Source organism: Desmodus rotundus, chromosome 8, assembly GCF_022682495.2.
Source record: "Desmodus rotundus isolate HL8 chromosome 8, HLdesRot8A.1, whole genome shotgun sequence".
In the NCBI taxonomy this organism is placed as follows: domain Eukaryota; kingdom Metazoa; phylum Chordata; class Mammalia; order Chiroptera; family Phyllostomidae; genus Desmodus; species Desmodus rotundus.
Window position 1 is genome coordinate 37,857,347 of NC_071394.1, and position 25,536 is coordinate 37,882,882.

General features: G+C 34.3%; 1 protein-coding gene across 1 annotated transcript in view; it reads left to right on the forward strand.

Moving 5' to 3' along the window:
• Positions 1 to 21,807, forward strand: part of MYBL1 (MYB proto-oncogene like 1) — a 38,629-nt gene extending 16,822 nt beyond the window's left edge. The window contains exons 7-17 of the mRNA XM_053930353.1: positions 1,486 to 1,651; positions 3,986 to 4,057; positions 4,630 to 4,734; positions 11,132 to 11,365; positions 12,427 to 12,840; positions 14,628 to 14,770; positions 15,130 to 15,244; positions 16,088 to 16,204; positions 16,297 to 16,401; positions 16,843 to 17,022; positions 19,173 to 21,807. Of these exons, the coding sequence (XP_053786328.1) occupies positions 1,486 to 1,651; positions 3,986 to 4,057; positions 4,630 to 4,734; positions 11,132 to 11,365; positions 12,427 to 12,840; positions 14,628 to 14,770; positions 15,130 to 15,244; positions 16,088 to 16,204; positions 16,297 to 16,401; positions 16,843 to 17,022; positions 19,173 to 19,301 (1,780 nt within the window). The 3' untranslated portion in view covers positions 19,302 to 21,807. The remainder of the gene's footprint in view (positions 1 to 1,485; positions 1,652 to 3,985; positions 4,058 to 4,629; positions 4,735 to 11,131; positions 11,366 to 12,426; positions 12,841 to 14,627; positions 14,771 to 15,129; positions 15,245 to 16,087; positions 16,205 to 16,296; positions 16,402 to 16,842; positions 17,023 to 19,172) is intronic.
• Positions 21,808 to 25,536: the final 3,729 nt, after the last annotated feature.

The window sequence follows — 25,536 nt, forward strand, 5'->3', positions numbered from 1 at the left end:
AATATATTTGAAAGTACCCCATGACTTTCATTTTATTTATAATTAAAATTGAGACTACAATACAAGCAACCCTTTGGGACTATTTGTAATGTATCTGTGGTAAGGGATATAATTACTTTTTAATGAAATATTTTATAGTAGTAATTTGTGCAATAAAATGATAAGCCTTTGGATTATGAACATTTGCTGCACTCCCCAAATTATGTTTACATATCAATGCCAATGAGGCAGACAGTCTTTTTTCAACCTTTGTTGGAGTAGAATCTGAATTGAAGAGATTTCTTTTGTATTGGATTCTGTGCATAAGCCCAGAAAATAACAAATATACTGGCTGAAATAAACTATGAAAGCACGTTAGAGAAAATGCAATTTGTAATTAATTATGGTGTGATTCAAATCATAGGAGTATCCATGTGGCTAAAGTATAGAAGTTCCCTCAGGGGCAGTGATATGCTGTGTACACTATATGTTGTACTGGTTCAAATTTTTCCTATAGTACACTAAACCAACAACCTCGGGAAAATCTATGCCTCACTTAGAAGATATGCATTTTTTTATTGTTGTAATCTCGATCTGTATAGTACTTCATTGTTTATAAAATACTTTTATATATATTCTTAATTAATCTTCATATACTTGTGAAATACACAGAGCAAACATTGCTGTTTTCATAGCTAAGCAAATTAAAGCACAGTGTTAAGTGTTTTTTTCAAGTTACTGAACCTGGTCTAGGAACTTTGATGTTTTTAATCTCATACATCTTTTTACTGTCAATAGAACCTACCCTAGTACCTTGACATAAATTACGTTCTCAATAAATGTTTGTAGATTTTATGAAAGATGGAACTTATGCCTTAAGTATCCATAGGTTGAAGAATTACATTTATATAAGGGAAAATTAGGTAAGAAGGGAATCCATGAACTTGTTTCCACAGGTGTTTTGTTCTAGGAAGTGAAAAGGAGTACTGGGATTCTGTAATTTGTGGTTGCTTTTCACAACCATGTTTATACCTGGCTTCAAAGTCTTTGTCCTCAGTATGCCCTTAATCTGGGATGCTTTCTTTCTAATCTTGTATGGTTGGTTTATCCTTGTCATTCAGATCTTAGCTTCACTGACACCCAGAGGTCTTTCTGGACTATCTAATCAAAATTGTCCTTTTTATTCATTTTTCTTGTCCTACTTTAATGATCTGCATTGCACTGGTATCTTCCTTATTAGATACTTAGTTTTTTGTTTTTCTCTTCTTCCTCCTTTCCTTCTGCCACACTTCCAATGAAAATGTAAATTCCATGAGAGAGGGACTTTGTCGTCTTTACTGCCATAGCTCCAGTGCTTAGAACTGTGCCTGACATACAGTTTGTCTTTTTAATTAAACAAGTATCTAATTTACATAAATGTTATAAAATGCACTTTGTTCATTTTATACAGTACTAACTTTGTTGAGTCCTCTTTTTCTTTTAAAATTATACACTTTCATTTTATAGGACTGATAATTCTATCAAAAACCATTGGAATTCTACTATGCGAAGAAAAGTGGAACAGGAGGGCTACTTACAAGATGGAATAAAATCTTCATCTAAACTTCAACACAAACCTTGTGCAACAATGGACCACTTGCAAACCCAGAATCAGTTTTACATACCTGTTCAGGCACATATTTTTAATACCTTTATTATTTCTAAAATTTCTTAAGTTGTTATTTGGGAAGGTGTTTGGTTTCTTAATAGGACAAATACAACATATATTTAGGGGAATAGATATTTGAATTTCCAAGCTGAAAAATTATTCCATAATTGCTGTTAAATAATTAGTGGAGGCTTATCCCTGCTTGTTTTGATAAAAATTTTGGGAACAAATTCATTGAAATGTTTCCTTTTATTGATATATGTAATTTTTACATATAAAAATTTAGTATGTACATTTCCTAATAGTATCATTCTTTGAATCTTCATTTATGATTCAAAGCTAATGATTTCTCTGCTTTAACACCTATTATAATTTTTAGAAAATTTATGTAATTTTAGTATTCCTTATCCCTAAGACGTATGTGTATATAAAATGGTTTAAAGGAGAACATAGTAAAATGTCATTCAAGCTATCATTTTGGTAGGTGTGGTAAATAACTGGTTCTTTGATGGCATTGAACATTGCTTCCAACTACTAACCAACCAGTTGTGTGACTTCAGTCTTCATTTAAAAATGTTCATTAGAGTAGAGATTACCCAAGTCCATAATGGGGCAACTCTATTTTCCATACAGTGCATTTTCCTATCTGTAAGGAATTAGTTTCGTAGGAGTTTTCATAAGGTTTGTTTTACATTTCCCTACGTAGCTATCTGTCATGCCACTGTTCATGTTGAACAATTCTTGGTTCTTGTCACAATGTAAAAACTAAGTCAGAACTTAATAGTACCTACCAAAGGACAAAATTTGGCTAAGTATTAAAAATTTATGCTTAGAAAAAAAAATTATGCTTAGTATGCCTCAGAATTGATTTTATCCCATTGAATGGACATTTTTAAAGACATAATTTTAAAAGAAAGTAATGACATCTTAATTTACAAATAGGAAGGCATATGAAGACATTATAGTTATCTGCTGATACTCAGGACCTGCAGGGGTGTCCAACCTGCAGCCCATGGGCTGCAGGCGGCCCAGATGAATGTGGCCCAACACAACAACATACATTTTTTTTGCTCATCAATTTCATTAGTGTTTGTGTATTTAATGTGTGGCCCAAGACAACTTTTCTTCTTCCAGTGTGGCCCAGAGATACCAAAAGATTGGACACCCCTGCCAGGTTTTTATTGTCTGTTTTTTTACATTTTTCCTTAGTGCCCTAGATGTCAGCAGCATAAACTGAAACCTTCTTCTATCTTAGAAAGGTTATTTAAATTTAATTTTTTAACTCATAGATAATTTTAGAAAATTATTTGAGGCCAAGGGATTTTTTTAATAGTCTCAAGCAAAATATATTGGAAAGATAAGATTTGTACTTTAAGAATTGTTTCCCTTACATTTAATAATTCTTGAAAGATGTGTATATTCATAGTTCAATTCATTTAAACTACTAAAAAGATAATTCTAATTTTTACTTGGAAAAAAAAATTGATTAATTTGAAATACTGTCACAGATTTTAATGAAAAATATGAGAAAGATATATTTCTAATCCATTAGAGTTACCAAATTGATAACTGATTCTAATCAAGTATTGTGAAAATTAAGTTTAATGTTAGAAGTTATGTATAATGATTCTACATTGATGATTTAGGTAGGCCATTATGGGAAATATACACTATCATATTTAGATTTATTATATTTTAAGGTTTTAAAAAATACCATCTCATATTTCTTTCCACCACTGCACACTAAATTTGCATGCAACTTCAAATTTTTTATTACAGATGCTTTAGAAAAGAAGCAGAATAATTGTTAGTCTATTGTTGGAGTATTAAAAAGTACATGAGTGATTCTGATTTTTTTCTAAGCAAGCAATATAAGAAGCCTCTATTTTCATATCTTTCTACCCAGAGGTTGCCATAGGGTAGTGGTAGGAGCAGGAGATATGAATGTTGAAAAATTTGCTTTAGTGCCATCTTTGTGAGTGCTTCATAAGAACTAATCCCTTCCTCTGAAAGATAGGAACAATTACTTTGTCTTCTCCAGGAAATAGAGCAATCCTAATAGCAGATTTAAAAATACTTGGTGGATATTGGAGTTAATAGAGTAACTGGCTGAGAATCTAGACCAAGTAATTCTCATGTTTCATATAGAAGATAGATCTTTCCTGTGCTAAGACTTTTAATCAGACCCTGAGAACAGAGATGTACTTAGTAGATAAGAAACTATTATTGGTATGAACATTTAAAGTTAACAAAAATACTTCCTGAATTTTAATGTTCATATTTTATCAATAGTTTCTGTGTTTTGTCTCAGATTTTCAAATGTTATATGTACAATATTAATGATACAATTACTTTTAGATTCCAGCTTATCAGTATGTGTCACCTGAAGGCAATTGTATAGAACATGTTCAGACTTCTGCCTTTATTCAGGTAACTTTTTATTTATAATAAAATGAAGGAAACCATTTCAAACATTTTTGAAAGTCTAATAGTGCCTGTTTCCTCATATATAAAACTGGAACAAAAACAATATTCTCTGTCCCATTTACTTTGAGTAAGATAACATTAAAGGAGAAAGTTTGTTAAGTGGGTTTGAAAAACATACACTGTAAAGTGGAAGACACCACCAGTAAGGTGGTTCTTTTATTTTCCAACTTAATGCATTCAGGTTGTGAATGGACATATTTTTGCTAAATTAGTTAAGAATATATACTAAAACTTAATAAATTGAAACATACTCCAGACACAAATTTTTAAATTGATACAGAAGATACAGTATACGTTTTTTTAATGCATTTATTTTCCCCAGTTCTTTTCTGTTCTATTGTAAATATTTACCATCACCTCTTTAGATTCCAGAGGGATTGTGATTTTGGATATTTGGGATTTAGTAGTATTAAGCTTTAGAAAAAATAGATTTACATTGTGTAAACAATAAAAATTAGAACACTAATAATAAAGCAATTATGTAAGTAGCCTGTTTTTTATTTAACTTATTTTAGCAACCCTTTGTTGATGAAGATCCTGATAAGGAGAAAAAAATAAAGGAACTTGAGTTGCTTCTTATGTCAGCTGAGAATGAAGTCAGAAGAAAGCGAGTTCCAGCGGTAAGAAATTAGGTTAAGTGTTTAGATTTTGTTAGAATCTTTTATATGCTTTTATAATTTTCCTTAGCATTGACTTTCATATGTCAACAAGTGGAAAGCATATTCATTATGACTTAAGATTTTTATATAGACTAAAAATAGTCATTTTAATTTGCAACTTTAAGGTTACTTAATTTTTTTTAATTGTATTTTTTTCCATTCCCATTTAGTCCCCTTATATCCCCCATAATCACCACACTGTTGTCCATGTCCATGCATCCTTTTTTCCTTTTTGCTCAATCCCTTTACCCCCACACTCCCCACCATTAGCTGTCATCCTGCTATGAGTCTGTCTCCATTTTGCTTGTTAGTTCAGTTTGTTCATTAGATTCCACATATGAGTGAAATCATATGGTATTTCTCTTTCTCTCACTGGCTTATTTCACTTAGCATAATGTTCTCCAGGTCCACCCATACTGTCACAAAGGGTAAAACTTTCTTCTTTTTTACAGTCAATTAGTATTCCATTGTGTAAATGTCCTTTAGTTGTTTTATCCATTCATTTGCTGGTGGACACTTGGGCTGCTTCCATATCTTGGTTATTGTAAATAATGCTGCAGTGAACACAGGGGTGCTTATGTTCTTTTGAATTTGTGTTTTGGGTTCCTTTGGCTATATTCCCAGAAGTGGGATAGCTGGGTCACAAGACAGATCCATTTTTAATTTTTTGAGGTATCTCCATACTGCTTTCCATGGTGGCTGTACCAGTCTGCATTCCCACCAACAGTGCACTAGGGTTCCCCTTTCTCCACATCCTCACCAGCACTTGTTGTTTGTTGATTTATTGATGATAGACATTCTTACAAGTGTGAGATCGTATCTCATTGTGGTTTACTTTGCATTTGTGTGATGATTAGTGACATTGAGGATCTTTTCATATGTCTTTTGGCCATCTGTATGTCCTCTTTGAAGAAGTGTCTATTCAGTTCCTTTGCCCATTTTTAAATTTGGTTATTTGGTTTTTTTTGGTGGTGTTGCGTAAGTTCTTTATAAAGTTTGGATATTAACCCCTCATCAGGTATATCTGTCATATGTTCTCTTATTCTGTGGGTTGTGTTTTTATTTTGTTGATGTTTACCTTTGCTGTGCAAAAAGTTTTTAGTTTGATGTAGTCCCATTTGTTTATTTTTTCTTTTGTTTCCCGTGCCTGGGGAGATATAGCTGATAAAATAATGCTATGAGCAATGTCCAAGATTTTGCTGCCTATGTTTTCTTCTACAATTTTTATGGTTTGGGCTCTGTCCTTTAAGTCTTTAATCCACTTTGAATTTATTCTTGTGTATGGTGTAAGAAGGTGGTCTAGTTTCATTTTTATGTGCACATCTGTCCAATTTTCCCAATGCCATTTATTGAATAAACAATCTTTAACCATTGTGTGTACTTGGTTTTTTGTTAAATATTAATTGATGATGAAGGTGTAGGTTTATTTTTTGGCTCTCTATTCTATTCCATTGATCTATGTGTCTTTTTTTATGCCTGTACCATGCTGTTTTGATTACTGCGGTCTTATAGTACAGTTTGGTATTAGGTAGTGTGATTTCTCCAACTTTGTTCTTTCTCAGGATCACTGTTGCTCTGCAGGGCCTTTTGCGGTTCCATATAAATTTTTGAAATATTTTTTCTAGTTCTGTAAAACATGTCATTGGAATCTTCATAGGAATTGCATTGAATCTATAGATTACTTTGGATAGTATGGACATTTTAATAATGTAATTTTTCTTATACATGAATTCAGTATGTGCTTCCACTTACTTGTATCCTTTTCAGTTTCTTCAGTGTCTTATTTTACAAGTACATCCTTGGTTACATTTATTCCTAGGTATTTTATTCTTTTAGAAGAAATTGTGAATTTGATTGTCTTCTTAATTTCGTTTCATGTTTGTTACTGGCATATAAAAATGCTATGAAGAAAAAGAACATTTAGATTTTATTCTCTCTAAAAAATTTTTTATGTGGATGTTGGGTTTTGGTTACCAGGTGTGAAAACTATTGTCTGAGATTTGGTTGCTGAGAACAACTAGTAGTATTAAATTAGGATAAATGGTAATCATTCTAGCAAAGTTAAACAGGCTATTTTAGATGGATTAAGAGGAAAAAAAGTTTGTACTGAAGTGAAATTTAAAAATTTTAAATATCCTGAGACTTTTTACATTTAAGAAAGGGGTTTTCCTTGGTTTGGGGCTGAATGAGGGATGGGAACTAATATAGAATTACTAAATAGAATAACCTGGGATCTTGAAATAGTATTATGAGGTAGTTGGTGATGTCTTTATACCATTTAAAAGAGTATTAATAAGAATGACACTTGTTAATTGTAATAGACAAGATATATTCCATAGGAAGAATAGTTTTTGTTTTGAAACTATAAAAACCATGGGCAAATAGGAAGACCTGAAGAATACTTATTTTACTTCTTTTTTATTTTGTTTTTCATTTTATTAAATATATTTTACTGATTATGCTATTAGGGTTGTCCCATTTTTTTCTCTCCTTTATTCCCCTCCACCCTGTAAGCCCCCTCCCACCATCATTCCCCCTCTTTAATTCATGTCTATGGGTCATACATATAAGGCTTCTCCATTCACCATGCTATTCTTAACCTCTCCCTGTTTATTTTGTACCTACCATTTATGCTTCTTATTCCCTTTCCCCTTTCCCCCATTCTCCACCCTCTGCCTCCCTGCTGATAATGTAGGTAATTGTCTCCTTTTCTCTTGCTGCTTTTAAGTTTCTCCCCTTATCTTTAATCTTGGGTAATGTAATTATGATGTGCCTTGGTGTGCACTTCCTTGGGTCCAACTTTTTTGGGACTCTCTGAGTTTCCTGGACTTCCTGGAAGTCTCTTTCCTTTGCCAGATTAGGGAAGTTCTCCTTCATTATGTTTTCAAATAAGTTTTCAATTTCCTGTTCTTCCTCTTCTCCTTCTGGCACCCCTGTAACTCAGATGTTGGAATGTTTAAAGTTGTCCTGGAGGTTCCTAAGCCTCTCCTCATTTTTTTGAATTCTTGTTTCTTCATTCTGTTCTGGTTGAATGTTTATTTCTTCCTTCTGCTCCAAACAGTTGATTTGAGTCCCCATTTCCTTCCCTTCACTGTTGGTTCCCTGTACATTTTCCTTTATTTCACTTTTTACAGTCTTCACTTTTTCCTCCTTCCTGTGACCATACTCAATGACTTCTGTGAGTGTCCTAATTACCAGTGTTTTGAACTCTGCCTCCGATAGGCTGGCTATCTCTTCATTGCATAGTTGTATTTTTTCTGGAGCTTTGATCTGTTCTCTCATTTGGGCCATATATTTTTGTCTTTGCGCGCCTGTTATGTAGTAAGGGGCAGAGCCTTAGGTGTTCACCAGGGCAGGGCAACCCAAGTGGCTGCATTGTGGTGCTGTCTGTGGGGGTGGGGTCCAAGAGGGAGCAATATTGCTTATTCAGCTCTCCGCAGCTTTCAGTCACTTCCCCTGCTACCCACAAGCAAACTGGGCCCTTTTGGTGCTGATTCCTGGGTGGGTGGGTTTGCATATGGTCTAGGACCCTGTGGGTCTCTCCAATGAACTCTCCTGTGAGTCTGGGAGTTTCTCCTGCCTCAATCCCCACAGGTTTTTTCAATCAGAGGTTTTGAGGCTTTATTTCCCATCCCTGGAACCATAGGTTGTGTGGTCTGTCTCACCAGTTGTTCTTCCCAGTTTATCCACAGGCAAATGTGGGACTGCCCGCAGCTGCTGCCTCACCTAGTCTGCCAGCCACCAACTTGTCTGCCTCGGTCCCCCAACCACTCCCTTGCCATACATCTTCTCAGTCCATGCTGCTCCTCTCTGCCCCTCCTACTGGTCTGGATGAATGTTTCTTCTTTAACTCCTTGGTTGTCGGACTTTCATATTTTATGGCTGTTCTGGTTATTTTATGTTTTTAAATTTGTTGTTGTCCTTCTTTTGGTTGTGTGAGGAGGCACAGTGTATCTACCTACGCCTCCATCTTGGCCCTACTTTTTTCTTTCTTTCTTTTTTTCTTGTTGTTCGAATACAGTTGTCTCCATTTTCCTGCCACCACTTTTACCCACCCCTTCCACCCCCACCTTTCACCCTCCATCCTTCCCTCCTTTGGCTTTGTCCATGGGTTCTTTATACATGTTCTTTGACCACCCTTTCCCTTCTTTCCCTTGTTATCTCCCTTCCCCCTCTCCTCTGGTTGTCTTTTACCACCTGGCTTACTTCACCTAGCATAATGCTCTCCAGTTCTGTCCATGCTGTAGTGAAGGGTAGGAGCTCCTTCTTTCTTTCTGTTGCATAGTATTCCATTGTGTAAATGTAGCACAGTTTTTTGATCCACTCATTTACCTATGGGCACCTAGGTTGCTTCCAGCACTTGGCTATTGTAAATTGTGCTGTTATGAACATTAAGGTGCATAGATTCTTTTGAATTAATGTTTCATGATTCTTAGGGTATAATCCCAGCAGTGGAATTGCTGGGTCAAAAGGCAGTTCCATTTTTAGTTTTTTGAGGAAATTCCACAGTTTTCCGTAGTGGCTTCACAAGTCTGCATTCCTTCCAATAGTGTACTAGGGTTCCCTTTTCTCCACAACCTTGGCAGCACATAATGTTTGTTGATTTGTTTATGATGGCTATTCTGACAGGTGTGAAGGGGTATCTCACTGTGGTTTTAGTTTGCATCTCTCTGATGGCTAGTGATGCTGAGCATCCTTTCATATGTTTCTGAGTGTATGATTGTAGACCTATGGTTTTTCCAGTGAGCCCAGTGATCTCCCTTTATGAATCTCTTTCCTAGTTGCAAACTCAGTTGAAATGAATATGGTTTAAAAGCTCTCTTCAGAAAGTAATTGTAAACTCTATGCTAATGAAATAAGATTGCTTTAATTTCTTATATTTTTAAGGAAACTTTAAAACAAGTGGGACTTATATTGTAACAGTGTTGAAACTTGTTTTTTCACCTTACTTAACTTGAAACTTAATATTTTGTTATTGTGACTCTAGCACATTCTAGCAATTTTTATTTTTAATAGTAATAGGTGCCATTTATTGAGTGCTTCCTATGGACTGGGGCAATGTTCTCTTTAAAATAGAGTAGTTACTAACCACATTTGATTTTAAATAAGATTTAAAAATTCAGCTCCTTAGTTATAGCCACATTTTGGCTGCTTCTGTGGTTATAATGGCTTCCTTACTGAGTAGCTTCAGATGTAAACCATTTTTATCACATCAGGAAGTTTTACTGGACAGTGCAGTACACTTTACATATTGTGTTTCTTTTTCTTTTTTTCCCCAGTATGTGTTATAATTAACATAGAGCACTGTGGAAGTTTAAGTTGTATAGCATAATTATTTGACTTACATGTGTTGTGAAATGATTACCACTTAAGTTTAGTTAACATCTATCATCTCATATAGCTGCAAAAAAAAGAAAAAGAAAAAAATTTTCTTTGTGGTAAGTACTCTTAGGATCTACTCTCTTAACAGCTTTCAAATTACATATTCTTTTTAAATTATAGCTCTTCCAGGTCTCTTCTCTTGTTTTTTATTATGAGACACTAGGAAACTAGGCTCAAAAGATAAGTATATTGCCCAGTGTACATCACTAGCAAGAGAAAGAAAAATGATGCAGTCCCTGACCTCAAAGGATTTACTCTGTAATGGGAACATGGACAGGAAACAGGACATATTTTGATAAAATAAGTCACAAAGTTTTATGGGAGCACATAGGAGAGTTGCCTAATTGAGAGTTAGGTAGTTAGGGAAAGATTCCTGGAAGAAATTCTATTTGAGTACAGTCTTGAAAGATAGGCAATGATTATATATTAGCAAAGTAAATGAACTAGGTCATTATTATACATGGAACAGGTGAAAGTATAGCCCAATGGAGTGCTTACCAATGTTTGAACTTTATCTTAGATGAGGAATAGGAGGTTCCCTGGTCAGTAGGTTGGACAGCATTCTATAAAAGGAGCAGCAGTTTGTGCAGAGGCACTCCAGGGTAAAAAAAATAACTCATCGGGGAATCTCAAGTACTATAGTTGGGTATTTCCTGGGAGGAGGAAGTGTCAAAAGATGAAGTTTGAATGGTAGAGGCCAGATTCTAGGAGTTTTAACTTTATGTTATATGTGCATGCTTGTATTATCTCACCATGATTTTATAAGTTTTAGAACAAATTTAGTTAGAAAAAAGAAATAGAGTCAAGATATGAAATTTAATGAAAAAATTTATATCAGTTTTGAGGAAAGACAGAATATTTGCTATGATATTTTTAGTTGTAAAGTATGTTGTAGAAAAAACTCTCACTTAAAATATAAATGTTATGCTTAGATGGAGAATGACAAATAATATTCAAATTTCTTTTGTACTTTTAGCAGCCTGGAAACTTTTCTAGCTGGTCTGGTAGTTTCCTCATGGATGACAGCACATCCAATACCCTAAATAGTCTCGAGGAGCACGCTAGTGAGTTTTACAGTATGGATGAAAATCAGACTCTGACTGCTCAGCAGAATTCACCCACGAAGTTCCTGGCCGTAGAGGCAAATGCTGTGCTGTCCTCTCTACAGACCATCCCAGAATTTGCAGAGACTCTAGAACTTATTGAATCTGTAAGTTTGAAACTGTGAGACTATCAAAAGCTCAAATTTAGTTACGTGGCTTCGTGTTTAGAAATTTAGTTTAATGGACACTGACCAGTTTTATGTTAAGCATTACTTTGTATGTCATGCTTAATTTCTCTCATAGTTTGCAGTGACTTCTGGAAAAAATTTATAAGTCTTTCTCAAGTATGTACCTTGTATAGAATATTTTAAATTTTAATATTTACCATTTCATTCTTTGTTATACAAGTTGTACAAATACGTTAGAGGTAGTTGGGAACCAGAGAAAACTGTAAGGAAGAAAATTAAAATCTTTCATAAATCAAGAGTTAATAATTTGAGGTATTTCCTTTCAGCCTATGTTCTATACGTATAAAATGTATATATTCATGTATTTTAAAACCCCAATATATACTTACATGTTTGTGGATTTTTTTCTCCACATATCATTTAAACACAATCTCTGTTTTCTTAAACTTGAATTTTAATGGCTTCGTCTTATTCTATCATATGACTGTAACAAAATTTATTTACCCAATGTATTCTTATTGTTGGTAATGGTGTCCAATTTTTCAATATTACAAATTGCAGAATATACTATGTAAAGCTTTATGTAAAATCATGGTTATGTCCTTAGGTTAAATTGAATTTCTCGATCAAAGTGTGTGACCATTGACCATTTTGAAGATGTCCCATACACATAACTGAATGATTATGTAGAATTTGATAGCATTTTTCTCATATGGAATAGAGTGTAAGGTTTTATGATGATTTGTACTCTTTGATAATAACAAAATAATTTGTTCTTTTTACTTAAAATATGATGACAGTAAGATTCAACTGCTGAATTAGATGGAATATCATTTTGGGATATTCCAAATTGTAGTCATAGTAAAACCATAATCTGTTCCTCACAAATGGTCTTGTTTTTAAAAAAAGATGAACAAAGAAAGGAAAACCTGTTTCTATTGATAAAAATGAATAGTTAATTAACTGTGCAAATCATTCCAAGTTCAAGATTAGATTTAACTAGGTTACAGCATTAACTTTAAGAATTTGATGTATTGCAGGATCCTGTAGCGTGGAGTGATGTTACCAGTTTTGATCTTACTGATGCTGCTGCTTCTCCTGTCAAGTCCACTCCAGTTAAACTAATGCGAATTCAACACAATGAAGGTGCCATGACTCCTGTTAAACTAATGCGAATTCAGCACAATGAAGGTGCCATGGAATGTCAGTTTAATGTCAGCCTGGTTCTTGAAGAGAAAAAAAACCGTTGTAATGATGCAGAAAGTGAGGCTGTTCCTTCAACATCCCCAAACATGGTCAAGTTTAGTACTCCACCAACCATTCTCAGAAAGAAGAGAAGAACACGAGTGGGCCAGTCCCCCAGCAGTGAACTTAGCGATGGCTCTTTCAGTGATGGCAGTAATATAGCATTAAAACACACACCGGTGAAAACACTACCATTTTCTCCTTCACAGGTAGTACTGTTGTTTCTATTTATCTTTCCAAATATTGATGAGCTACATTAAATTACATCTTTAATATCCTTGCTAGCAATTCATTGCTTTGATATCATATAAAAAGGGATAATGTACTTAAAATGTATATGTGAGCATGCTAAGCTCTGATAAATCAGAAGGTATCTCACAAAGTGTAGTAGTGGCATTAGAGTGTCTTACAATTTTTAGGGCTAAAAGAGATGTTTTAGATATGTAGTTCCACATCTTTAAAGAGACTCATCAGGAAATAGGCCCAGAAAGGTGAAATGTTTTGTCCAAATTATCTAATGGCAGAGCTGAGCTTGCTGTCAAGTATTCTGACTGACTGTTCAACAGCTTTCAGGTCCATACATAACTGCTTGCTGTAAGAATTTCCTGTGTCAGGTTTTTCTAGGGATATCAAGAACTACCTGCCTTTTCCTATAGTTATGTTCCTGGGTAGCAGATATTTATATTAAGGCAAACTGTACCTCTCTTTTTTAATGAACACTATATTCTAGGCTGTGTGCTAAACACTTCTATTATAGCATCTCAGTTAATCCTCTTTCAAAAAACCTTAGGAGGTAGGTGGAATGAAATTCAGAAGTTAAGCAAGTTGTCCTGACAGCGGTTAAAAAGCTTTATGGGAGTAGGAAGTTTAATGGTCAAATAAACTTGGAGAGTGCTGAGATATTATTGGAGGTGTTTAGATATTAGGAATATGAGGAAGATCTGGCAGGATGCAATCACTGTTTTCTCAAAACTGTGCCTTCCTCGCCCTTCAGGAGGTGTCATTTATGTAGTCTGCAATGTGTGACCCCACCCTACCCCCACCCCCACCCTAGCCTTCAAAGTTATAAAGCTCCTAGAGGAAGGGGAAACAGGCTTGGGCACATAGCAATTTTCTATTTATAGAGCTTTACACATTAGCAATTTTTTTTGAAGTGTAAAATCCAAGGCTGAGAAGGTAAGGCATGATTATAAAGACCTTATATCCAATGGCAAAGAGCTTGGATTTTATCCTGTAATTGATGGGCATCGCTGCAGGGGTTTAAGAGGGGTAAGTATGTTGCAAACATTGGGAACTAAAAATGATAGAGCTAGAATTCATTCCAGTTATAAATAGCTTTACAGCCATTTCTACTTCTTACCACTGCTTCTAATCTATGGCTTCAAAAATAACTTAGTATTTCACAATTGCATGTAAGTTAAGGTCCAATGAGTAAAGCTTGTCATTTGGAAAATGGACTATGTGATACCAATTTTGGCTGCTCGGAGGTTCTGAGCTGTGTTGTAAATAAGCAGATTTGCCACACAGCTGTATTTTTATCAGTAAAGCATTATTCTGAATTCAAAATATTCTCATAGGAAAGGACACTTAAGATCATTTACTAGTAAACTAATAAAACTTTTTATAGTTATACTGTTGTACAAATCTGTTACATTTAACACGACAGCTATTTATGGTTTCTAGATTCCTATTTGATAATATACTGTTTTAAAATTTTTGTGCTGTCTTATAACTTTTGAATATGTGTTAAGTTACTATTTCCTGAATGTCTGTTATGTGCTACACAGTGTTCTAATTGCTGGGAAGGCAGTGATGAACAAAACAGAAAGTCCTGCCCTCCTGGAACTTAATTTTCATGGAGTGGAGTGTAAATGTGCTATTATTTGCAATCCTTTTCTAAGAGAGATTGGGAAATAATTTGAAAATATTATGTTTAGCAGTTATGCAGGGATATTTATGTTCTAGAAATTATTTTTAAGCTCTCTTCTGTTTTTAGTTTTTCAACACATGTTCTGGAAATGAACAAGTTAATATAGAAAATCCTTCATTTACATCAACCCCTATTTGTGGGCAGAAAGTTCTCATTACAACTCCTCTTCATAAGGAAACAACCCCCAAAGATCAAAAGGAGAATGTAGGGTAAGTAGGTATTAAATAATTGTGTTAACCCTAGGAGACCAAACACCAGCTAAATGTATTTGTTAAACCTTTGAACTCAAGCAAAACAACATTTTTACTGAATTTTTCTATGCTTGTTCTATTTTCTGTATTAAGATCATTGAAATAAAGTCAATTAGTTATAGACTTTAATCATATCTACAAAATACTTCCACGGGGGGAAAAAAAGATCGTTGATTAGAATAAGAATTAGCTTAAGCAGGTGTACTTTACAGTTGTCCTGTAATGTTTAAATAAAGCATGTATATATGCAGTTGCCTTCCTTAATTCATATGAAGTCAAATTTTGACTATAACACAAATATCTAAATGATTGGATAGGTTTAGAACACCTACAATTAGAAGATCTATATTGGGTACCACACCAAGAACTCCTACTCCTTTTAAGAATGCGCTTGCTGCTCAGGAGAAAAAATATGGACCCCTTAAAATTGTGGTATGTATATTCTTTTTATTTTTAAGAATTTTCCGAATTTAATAAAAACACAAATTTTGTTTTTTATTCTTGATTTTTAACATTTAAAAAAAGATATCCATGGAAACTGATAAAAATTTAATCTCTTGATTTATAAGTTTGAATTTGTGTTCCTCTTTTTACTTGACTTGTAAGTAAACCTTTGCTTGACTTGTTTTGAATTTTTACTTTATATTATATCAGCTAGGGAAGGCAAATCAAGTGTCAGCGGAGTTCTTTTCTTAACACTAAAACCAACTTTTTACTAGTTTCAGTAGTGCTTATCTGTAATAGAATAAAATAATTGTAATATTTTGATATATATAGCACTTTGCTAATAATACTTTTTTAAATGATTGGTCAGGATATCTCTTTAAGGCTCAGTTTCCACTTCTGTTCATTGGAGATCATAAAACACACTCCAGAGGGTTATTGGTGGAGATAAAAGAGATAATAGAAATAAATCTAGTGAGGCTAAGTTTCAAGTACAGCAGTATGTGCTCCATTAATTGCTATTAAAATTATTATTAAAATAACTTTAATAATAGTGCTAGCAATCATAGTTCATGAATAGAGATGGAAGTGTTACCTGTGCTTTCACTTACATATGTGAAGAAAGTGCCAAACCGTTCAGTGCTTGCAATGTCTAATATTACTTTTGCCATAAAACTGGTTAGTTGATTAATTATTTAACTTATGTATCAAGAGGGACCGGGAGAAAATTAAGCCACTAATGAAAAAATATAAAAGATGGGTTTCTGTATATGGGGAGAAAAAGGAATTCTTATAAAAGACTTTTTAAAAATCTTTTAAAAAACAATTTAGTCACAGCCACTTGCCTTCTTGGAAGAAGATATTCGGGAAGTTTTAAAAGAAGAAACTGGAACAGACATATTCCTCAAAGAGGAAGATGAACCTGCTTACAAAAGCTGCAGACAAGAGGTGATCTTTTAGTATTATTTATCGTTAATAAAAGCTGTATCATGTCCAAGAGACTTTGCCATCATGTTTTCATTGTAAATTATTCATTCTAGCCTACTGCTTCTGTGAAGAAAGTCAGAAAATCACTAGTCTTAGATAATTGGGAAAAAGAAGAACCAGGTACTTCACTATTGACTGAAGACATTTTAGACACTCAGGTTTGTAAAGCATTTCTTTTAAATGGTTGCTTTAAGTCCTAGTGGTTTTTGTTTCTTACTCAATGTGTGGTCAATTCATTAGAGATTTATATAAAGTTCCTTTAGTATTATTCTACCTAATTCAGAAAGAAACTATTAACTATAAGGAATATTTTATTTGCTTCCTTACTTTTCATATGTTTTTTTGTTTTGAGAGGAGTTGGGTCTCTTATGTATGATGTCAAAAAGTGATAGTTCTTAAAACTTTAAATTTCAGTATTTATCTTTGGTTCATTTCTGAAATATTTAATTTTGCCACATTATTAGAAATTTCATTGGAGTCAAAAGCTTTCTTGGAGGGAAATGAGCCAGGCTTCCACTACTGCTTACTCATTAGTCCCTCTATTTGTCTGTTTTTGAATTAGTTATTTTATTTTCCTCTTTCTTTTTTTTCTCTCTTAGTCAGAAAATATATTTACAACATCTTTATTAATGATACCATTATTGGAAATACATGACAATAGGTGCAACTTGACTCCTGAAAAACAAGATATAAATTCAACCAACAAAACATATACACTTAATAAAAAGAAACCAAACCCTAACACTCCCAAAGTTGTCACATTGGAAAAGAATCTTCAGGTATGAATTTATAAATTTCTTTTAGTGATTTTTGTTGTTGTTTATTCAATTATCACTTTGGACTTCTGATCACAAATTATGCTTTTTCTTTTTAAATTTGATACTGACTATAACAATAACTAAACAATCATTATTATTTTGTCACTCAAACTAGATTTGGGTTTTGAGTGACTCATTCATCAGGGCACATATAAACTAAATAATAGGAGTTGTAGCCAGAGACTCTTCTGGTGATTTCCTAGATGCTATTTCATTTTATTTTTATTTTTTCTTATTTTATTTATTTATTTATTCATTCATTCATTCAGAATGGAACTTATTGGGGTGACATTGGTTAATAAAATTACATAGGTTTCAGGTATACAGTTCTATAATACATCATCTGTATATTGTATTATGTGTTCACCACCCCAAGTCAAGTCTTCCATCACCATTTATCCCACCTTTTTCCTTTTCTATCTCTCCCTACCCCCTTTCCCTGTGGTAATCACATACTGATGTCTGTGTCTATGGTTTATTTTTATTTTGCTTAATCTCTTCACCATTTTTCCCCGCCCCTCAACCCCCTCCCTTCTGACAGTTGTCAGTCTGCTCTCTGTATCTAAGAGTCTGTCACTGTTTTGCTTGTTAGTTCAGTTTTGTTCATTAGATTCTGCATAATGACTGAAATTATATGGTATTTGTCTTTCTCTGACTGGCTTATTTCATTTAGCATAATACTCTCTAGGTCCATTCATGCTGTCACAAAGGGTAAGATTTCCTTCTTTTTTATGACTGAGTAGTAGTATATTGTGTAAATGTACCACAGCTTTTTTATCCACTCATCTGCTAATGGGCACTTGGGCTGCTTCCAAATTTTGGCTATTGTAAATAGTGCTGCTATGAACATAGGGGTGCATATTATTTCATTTTTAAACTAAAGATATCGAAATACCCTTCTGGCACCTCTTCTCTTATAACAATAAGTATGGTCCTAATTGTTGTCTTGAAAGGGTAGGTGGTTAGAAGCAGTCTACGCTTGATTTTGTCGGTATAATGGTTTCCAGTGAACTTTTTGGCTCAAAAGTTGTAAAACAAAACTTTTAAAAATTTCTGTTGCCATGCAGCCCTTATGCAGCTGCAAATGAAGGCTGGAAAATTTTTACTATGTTATCTGAAGAATTCAACCCAAAGAATTTGAGAGTTCATTGAGGAGGAAGTTTTCTTTACTCTCACAATTGTTGCAGCACTAGCATTTCTTGAAAACATCTTTGGCAATCAAATATGGCCACCTCATCCCTGTTTTGAACCACTGCTCTTCAAAGGGCCTGGTAGCATATTCTCTTAATCCATCTAGAATGATTTGATTTCCAAGTGTTTAACACAAAGCTTTTCAGGAAAATTTATTATATAGCAGGTCATACCTATAATGTAGTAACCCTTACAAGGGCAGAAAACAAATGAATCAATGTAAACTTGACTTTGTGCTATGACTATATTTCCTAATTTGCAAGACATAAATATTCTTAGCTCATTTTTGACATTACATCTTCTCAATCTTTTGTTAAATTTTGAAGCAATAAAGACTGACATTCTTTCCATGATTTGATTTGGGGGTACGGAGGGAGTTGTAGGGACAAAAATTTTAAATTGCCTCCACAGGCTTGTAAACAATATAGAAAGCTAAAAAAATTACCTTAAATATATTTCAGGAAGGTCTTTTTAAAATTGTGACTTAATAGTCACCACTTAATTTTTTTAGACCTTATTTATTTATTTTTAGGAGGGAGAAATGAGGGAGAAAGAGAGGGAGAGAAACATCAGTGTGTGAGAGAAACATCATTCAGTTGCCTGTCACTTGTGCCCCAACCAGGGACCAGGCCCACAACTTAAGCATGTGCCCTGACTGAGAATTGAACCAACAACCTTTAGGTTTGTAGGACAATGCTTACCCAACTGAGCTATACCAATCAAGGCTCAGTATGTATTTTTAAAACATAATATCATTTAAAAAGAATCATAATGTCATTATCCAAACATTTTTAATAATAACTACTTATCAAATATCCAATTGATTGAAATAATTGACTTTTAAATGTGTAATTGTGAAGTAGTATAGATAATTAAGTACTTTAGTAATTTTAACAATACTATTAATATTTCTTTCCTAGTCAAATTGTGAATGGGAAACAGTGGTTTATGGGAAGACAGAAGACCAACTCATCATGACTGAACAAGCAAGAAGATATCTGAGCACTTACACAGCTAGCAGCAGCACTTCAAGAGCTCTCATACTGTAACTGTTATTAAAACTGATGAAATGCCCCACTCCCTTATAGTATTCTATACTAAATTAGGTTGCAATGAAATTTTTGTCAATTAATTGTTTTTAAGGTTTTAATACATCCCTAAAACGGTTTGCATCTTTTTTTTCATACTTAGCAGGCAGAAAGTAAGGGGTAGGCAATTTCATAGTTATTTTTTAAGAGATGAAATTTTTAAAAATTGTTTTTAAAAAACAAGTTAAAAAATTATATTGGAATGTTCGTGGATAATCTAAAAGTAAATTCTCACACATTTTCTTCAAAAGATATATGTTGCTACTCTCTTAATGCTGCAGTTTTGGTATAGACAGGTTTATGTGTGATTTCTGAAGTTAGTCTATGTATGGGAAGCACACTCGGTTTTATGAAGTACCTTTGCCTGCGTGCTGATTTACTTAGGCTCCATTGACAAAGAAACACAATGGAAAGGAAGTTAAAGGAAAGATAGAAAGTTGCACTACTAATATTTGGTGTTTTTCAAAAACAATAAAACTAACTACAGTGTTAAATGTATTTATTTGAGCATAGTACTAAAAACAAAAAAGCATGGAAAAAGGATCTTTTCCTTTGTAAAGAGTCAGTATTTTCTTCGTGAATCTCAGAAGAGCTGAGAGTTTGTTGAATGTATTGTACAGTATGTAGGAGCAGAAAAACTGTAAATTGGAAAGAAGTCTGTTTTTATAATTTATTTTCATTTTTAAAGCTTAAATGTAGATATTTATACCTAGACACGGTGTCTAGAAGCCAGTGTTGTTTCCTGTTATTACAGCTGACATATTAAAGAACAATTTTGACTTTTAAGTATGAAACAGTAGTAAGTTATAGCTGCAAAATACACAATATCTATACTGTATGTCACATCTACCTAAATATTGCACTATGCCCTTTAAATCATGTTGGTTATAAAGTAGCTCTAAAATATGTACTAAATAATAATTTAATATTTTCTTTTTAAATTATATGGGGGTTATATAAATTAATCTGGTGATTTGTATATGTGTTTGAAATTTTTGCATTTTGTTTAAAAAATAATATGGTACTTTGGTCCCTAAAAACAGTCTGCACTTAGAAGTTTATTATATTTACTCATTGTTTCAGAAGTAGAGAACATTATTTTTTATTTATAAAAATACTTTGTCCTTTTATAAAATTTGTATTCCTCTACAGGTTACAACAGTTGCTTCAGTTGCCTGTTTTAGGTGTTTGCACTTACTTTATTTCTTCTTGAAAGAATGTCTTTATTTGCTTTTGTGTAGAGGTTTTATGGGGTTTTTTTTTTTGAGATATATAAAGGTGTGCTGTCAACTTAAACACTGACAGGTAAATAGAATTGTACACTGTAGTTTTAATTTTTATTTATAATTGACATACTCTCTCCCTCTCCACCCCTGAAGTATGCTGCTATAGACAATAGCAGAGTCGGCTCGCTGCTATGAGAGAAGGAAAGAGCGACCACCACTTGCACTGTGTGAAAAGAGAAAACGCAAATGATGGCATGTTCTCAAGTTAACTTAACGGAATCAACCATTACCAGGCAGATCCTTGCAAATACCAAAATACTATGCCTTAAGACAAGAACAGCTCAAAATTTTCTGATGTATTTATGTTAATAGAAAAGGAAATACTAAGTATTTTAATGCCTAGCTCTTGAACAGTATAGACCTAATAGGGTTTTAAGCTATTTAAATCCAGTAGCTTGTTTTTGCCTATTAGATGTGGTGAGAAGTGAAAAAAGTGTCTGCTACTAGGATTATGCCTTGTTGATAACAAATAGATGAACCAATTGGAATCTTCTTAGCACGTTTGTTAAGTATTGTTGATTGCTTCCTAATTAGTGAACTTCTCACAGAAATTTCACTTTGTAAAACCAATGATTGTAACAAAATCATACTGGATTATTTGAATTTCAGTTGCCTTGAACTATCACATAATGGTTCATTTTTTGGTTTCCGGTTTTTTTTTTGTTTTTTTAAAAAATTTATGTAGCCCTTAGCTGGTTTGGATGTACATAGTCTCCAATCACCAAAGTATAATATCTTGGGAGAGCTATATTTTTTAAAGCACAATTTTTTCTTGAGCATGAAATTATCCCAAAGGTAATATATTGCAGACAAGCCTGGGACTATTGGACATAGCACCTGTTTGGGTTGGTATTGGTTGAATCCTTCAGTTAACTGCTTGTTGCTTTTTGTAAGAACTTTTTAAATCTTAAGCATGTCAGGCATCTTCAGTCACCTTCATCCTGTTATGTTCATTTGAATTTCTTTTTGTATGTTATAAAATGCCAGACATACATATAGCAGCCATACTTGCATGGAAACTGAGTACACATATATAATACTGTATTTTGTTGTAAGGTTTTCACATTAATACAACAATTACCCTGACTAAATTGAGTTTCTTGATGTATACGAAAACTTTCCATTGTAAGAGAATCTTGCTTACCGTTTTGACTCTTAACATCTGAAATAAAGCATCTGTGTACAAGCTGACTTGGCACTGCTCATTTCACTTTGGTTTTATGTTTTATGGTATTCATCAACCTTAAGGACTTAACCCAAGATTCTGTTCTTAGACCTCTTCTCCTTTAGGGCTCTCTTTACAGGTGATTTTATCTGTTAACACAACTTGACATGTTGCACTTTACTCTTAAACCTCATTCTGAGCCTTATTTTCAACTGCCTTTAGATATTTCCATATGACTCTTCTGTCAGCATCTTAAATCCATCATGTCCTCTTTTTCTTGGACCTGCCCTTCCTTTTTTCTGCCTCTTAGTGATGTCGCCTTCCCTTCAATCATCCACTGCGAAGTCTCCTGCCCTTCCCTCACTCCTCACATTGAAATCTGTTGTAAATTCTCAGCCTGCAGAAGGCCACCGCTCTTGCTCCATTCCTTCCTCACTTACTTGGATTATGGCCCTTAATCACTCTGATCTCCATTGTATAGGAACATCAGGAAACTGTTCAGTGGTATCTGGGTGTCACCTGGGCAAGGCCAGCTGGTCCCCAGTCAGGTCTATGCATTATTACATTGCCTCAGTAAATTCATCACCTGGGCAAGGCCAGCTGGTCCCCAGTCAGGTCTATGCATTATTACATTGCCTCAGTAAATTCATCACCACCCAGATTTTACCTTTAGCTTTCTAGGTGCAGAAATCTGACGGATTCACCCACCACAAAAGAGTTTACTTCTCAGTAGACTGGTTATATCAAGTGTCTGAGGCTGATGCATGAAACCAGAATGCCAATCTAAGGAACAGTGTGAAATATAGCTGCTGAGAGGACGATGCATGATCTCTTCTTAAAGTAAGCATGGAGAAAACACACAGATCTGTCACATTTCTCCTGTTCAGAGACCTTCTGCAGTCTGTTGTCTAAATAATAATATTTCTTCTTATGGGCATGCTCTTATCTCCATATCTCCATGCCTGGGTTTGCAGTGTTCTCTCTGCATTACTGCTTTTGTCTCCCTAGCCTGTTAAAATCTTAACCTTCAAGGTACAGATCGATGAATCTTTTCCTGATTATCCTAGTGCTTCCATAAAACTTTCCCACTAGACTTTGTTTTGAAAAGTACGGATGGCTATTTATAGCTCCTGTGTCTAGCATGGTGCTTAGAAAATCTCAGTAAGTGTTAAATTGAAGAATTTTTAAAAGTCATGATCTGGAGAATATTAACCATACTTATTTTATGCAACAGATTATAAATAGCTTTGGTTTATTAGTTATCTGCATGAAACAGATTTGCTTAATTGTCAGTTAACTATTATTTTGTTAAAATCGTCTAGCTCATTTTATAACTGTGATTTCCTGCTTGATTTATTTACTTAGATTGATTGGCTTGCCAGCCAATCAGAACTTTAATATAAAACAGATGGAAGTTTTTGAAGAGGTACTTCACTCTGTGAGAAGTGAAAATTTATTTTTAATTAAGTACTGGAGGGTAAAATGAACCAAGTGAAATTCCATTGGAACATTACACTTTCCCCTTTCCTGCTTTAAAAAAAATGGATATGGTTAAGAAGATGTGAAATATATCGGTAGGAAACCAACATGAAATGCACCAGGAAAAAGGTTATTGATGGCTGACATGTGTTGGGAAGAGAGTGTTTTTGAAAACTGTAGTGTTTTTGGAGTTGCTGTTGTCCAGGGTGTAGTATCCTGGCTTTGGCACGTTGAAAGCTGCTGAGTTTGAGTAAACTCAGTATTGCAAGCATTATAGTACACTGTCCTGAAAGTTTCAGACCTAGTGTGCTTATTCAAGTTCCAAGTACAGAATGTGCTAGTGATTTTCCTGGCCAGCACAGGAAAAGAGGAGGCAGATTGACTTTTCTGTGATTTTACTACTGTAATTTTGCCAACCCATAGCTCAAAAGATCGGACCAGATTCTGGCATAATTTTCTAAGCCCCAATACAATTAGCACTTATTTATTCTTTCAACCAGCAACCTCTACTTATCTGAATGCTTACAGTACCTGGTGCCAGGTCTTGGGGATGCTATGATAAATAGGACAGGACCCTTCCCTTAAAGAAGCTGATATTCTAGAAGGGCAGATGAATAAATGTATAACTAGCAATCGCGACTTTTCTCCTTTGGCCGCAAGTGAGATGGATCAAGTAGCCAAGCTTTCTATTTTATTTCAAGTGAAATGGATAAAGTAGCCAGGCTTTGTATTTTATTTAAAGATACTCATTTGAAAATAGTGGAATGATTGGTCACTGCCTGGATGGCATGGACTTTTCCCCCACAGTCTATGAAGAATTGGTTAGGTACTGCACCACCCAGGGGTATTGCAAGTTCACAGACTCAGAGTTTGAGAACAATGTAGCAGCTGCAGCCATGTATTGTACAGTCACGTACGTTATTTCATTTAACCCTTCCAGCAACCCTATTAGGTAAACATTATTATAATCTACTTTTATGGATGCAAACAGGCTTAGGTGAAAAGGCTTGTCTAAACTTACAGTACAGTGCTGAACTGGGATTTGTTCAATTGTCTCAGAATTAGGTTGAGTCTTTAAATTTAAAATTAAGCATAGGGCACAAGAATATACAGTGTATGCTTCCATTTCTATAAAAGTACAAAAGCAGGCCAACTTTATGCTATTAGAAGTTAGGATAGTGGTTATGCTGTGTGGGAGGGTTTCTGAAAGGAGCTGTGAAGGGGGCTTCTGGAATACTAGAAAGCTCCATTTCTTGCTATAGAAGCTGCTTTTATGGATGTGTTTAAGTTTATACAAATTTAAGCTCTACTGTTATGAGATGTGCACTTCTATGTATGTATGCACATTATGCTTCTATAGTAAGTTTTTAAAAAATTAAGCCTACTTGGATAGGAGAGGAAAATAAAAATGCACTGCCAGAGGAAAACACAACAAATTATTCCTTGCACTTTTGCTTTCATATGCTTACTTGTAACAGTCTATGAAGCTAGACTCAGGAACTTCTCACCATTATTCTCTAGCATATGTTTGGCCTGTTTCTTCTAGTAAAGTCAATTTATGCTAAATTTCTACATGAAATAAGTGAATAGTTCATGAGCTGTATATACCAAATTTATGAAATTTTATGTGTGAGCTTACTCTACTCCATTACAGGAACCCTTTACTCAATAATTATAGTTCTAAAGTAAATAGTCCTCGTTCTCCGTATATACTCCACAATTACATCTCTGAACCTCTGCTTAGTCTCTTGCTTCCACCTTACTGTTCATGTTTTCACTCCCCTCCGCCACTGAAATCTCCATACTCACCTGATTACCTATTGCCAAATATTCATCTAGCTGAATATTCATCTAATGTGGCCCTCTAGTTACTTTGCACCTTATCGACTCCATTTCTTTGTTTTTAATGTCCAATGATCTCCGAACTTTTCATTGGCCTCCTGCCTCCCAAGGGGTGCCCCACTTCTGCCACCTTAATGCCTTAGAACTTCAGTGTTGTTGGCCTCAGACACCAGTTTGCTGTCCACAGTCCTGTGGGCGGTGTGGTCTTTGGATGGATTGTATGGAGTTGCTGTTGTCCAGGGTGTCAATATTGTTTCTTATAGCACAATGTATTATGAACTTGTTTGTTCAGTACTGACATTGTCTTAACCAACACTCACTTAATTCACTCGTGTGATTGACCCACATTCTTCATTCCCAAGTTCTCTGTTCACCCAGGGCTCATAGGTTATTTGACCTTCTCCAGTTTATTGAACACTTTTGC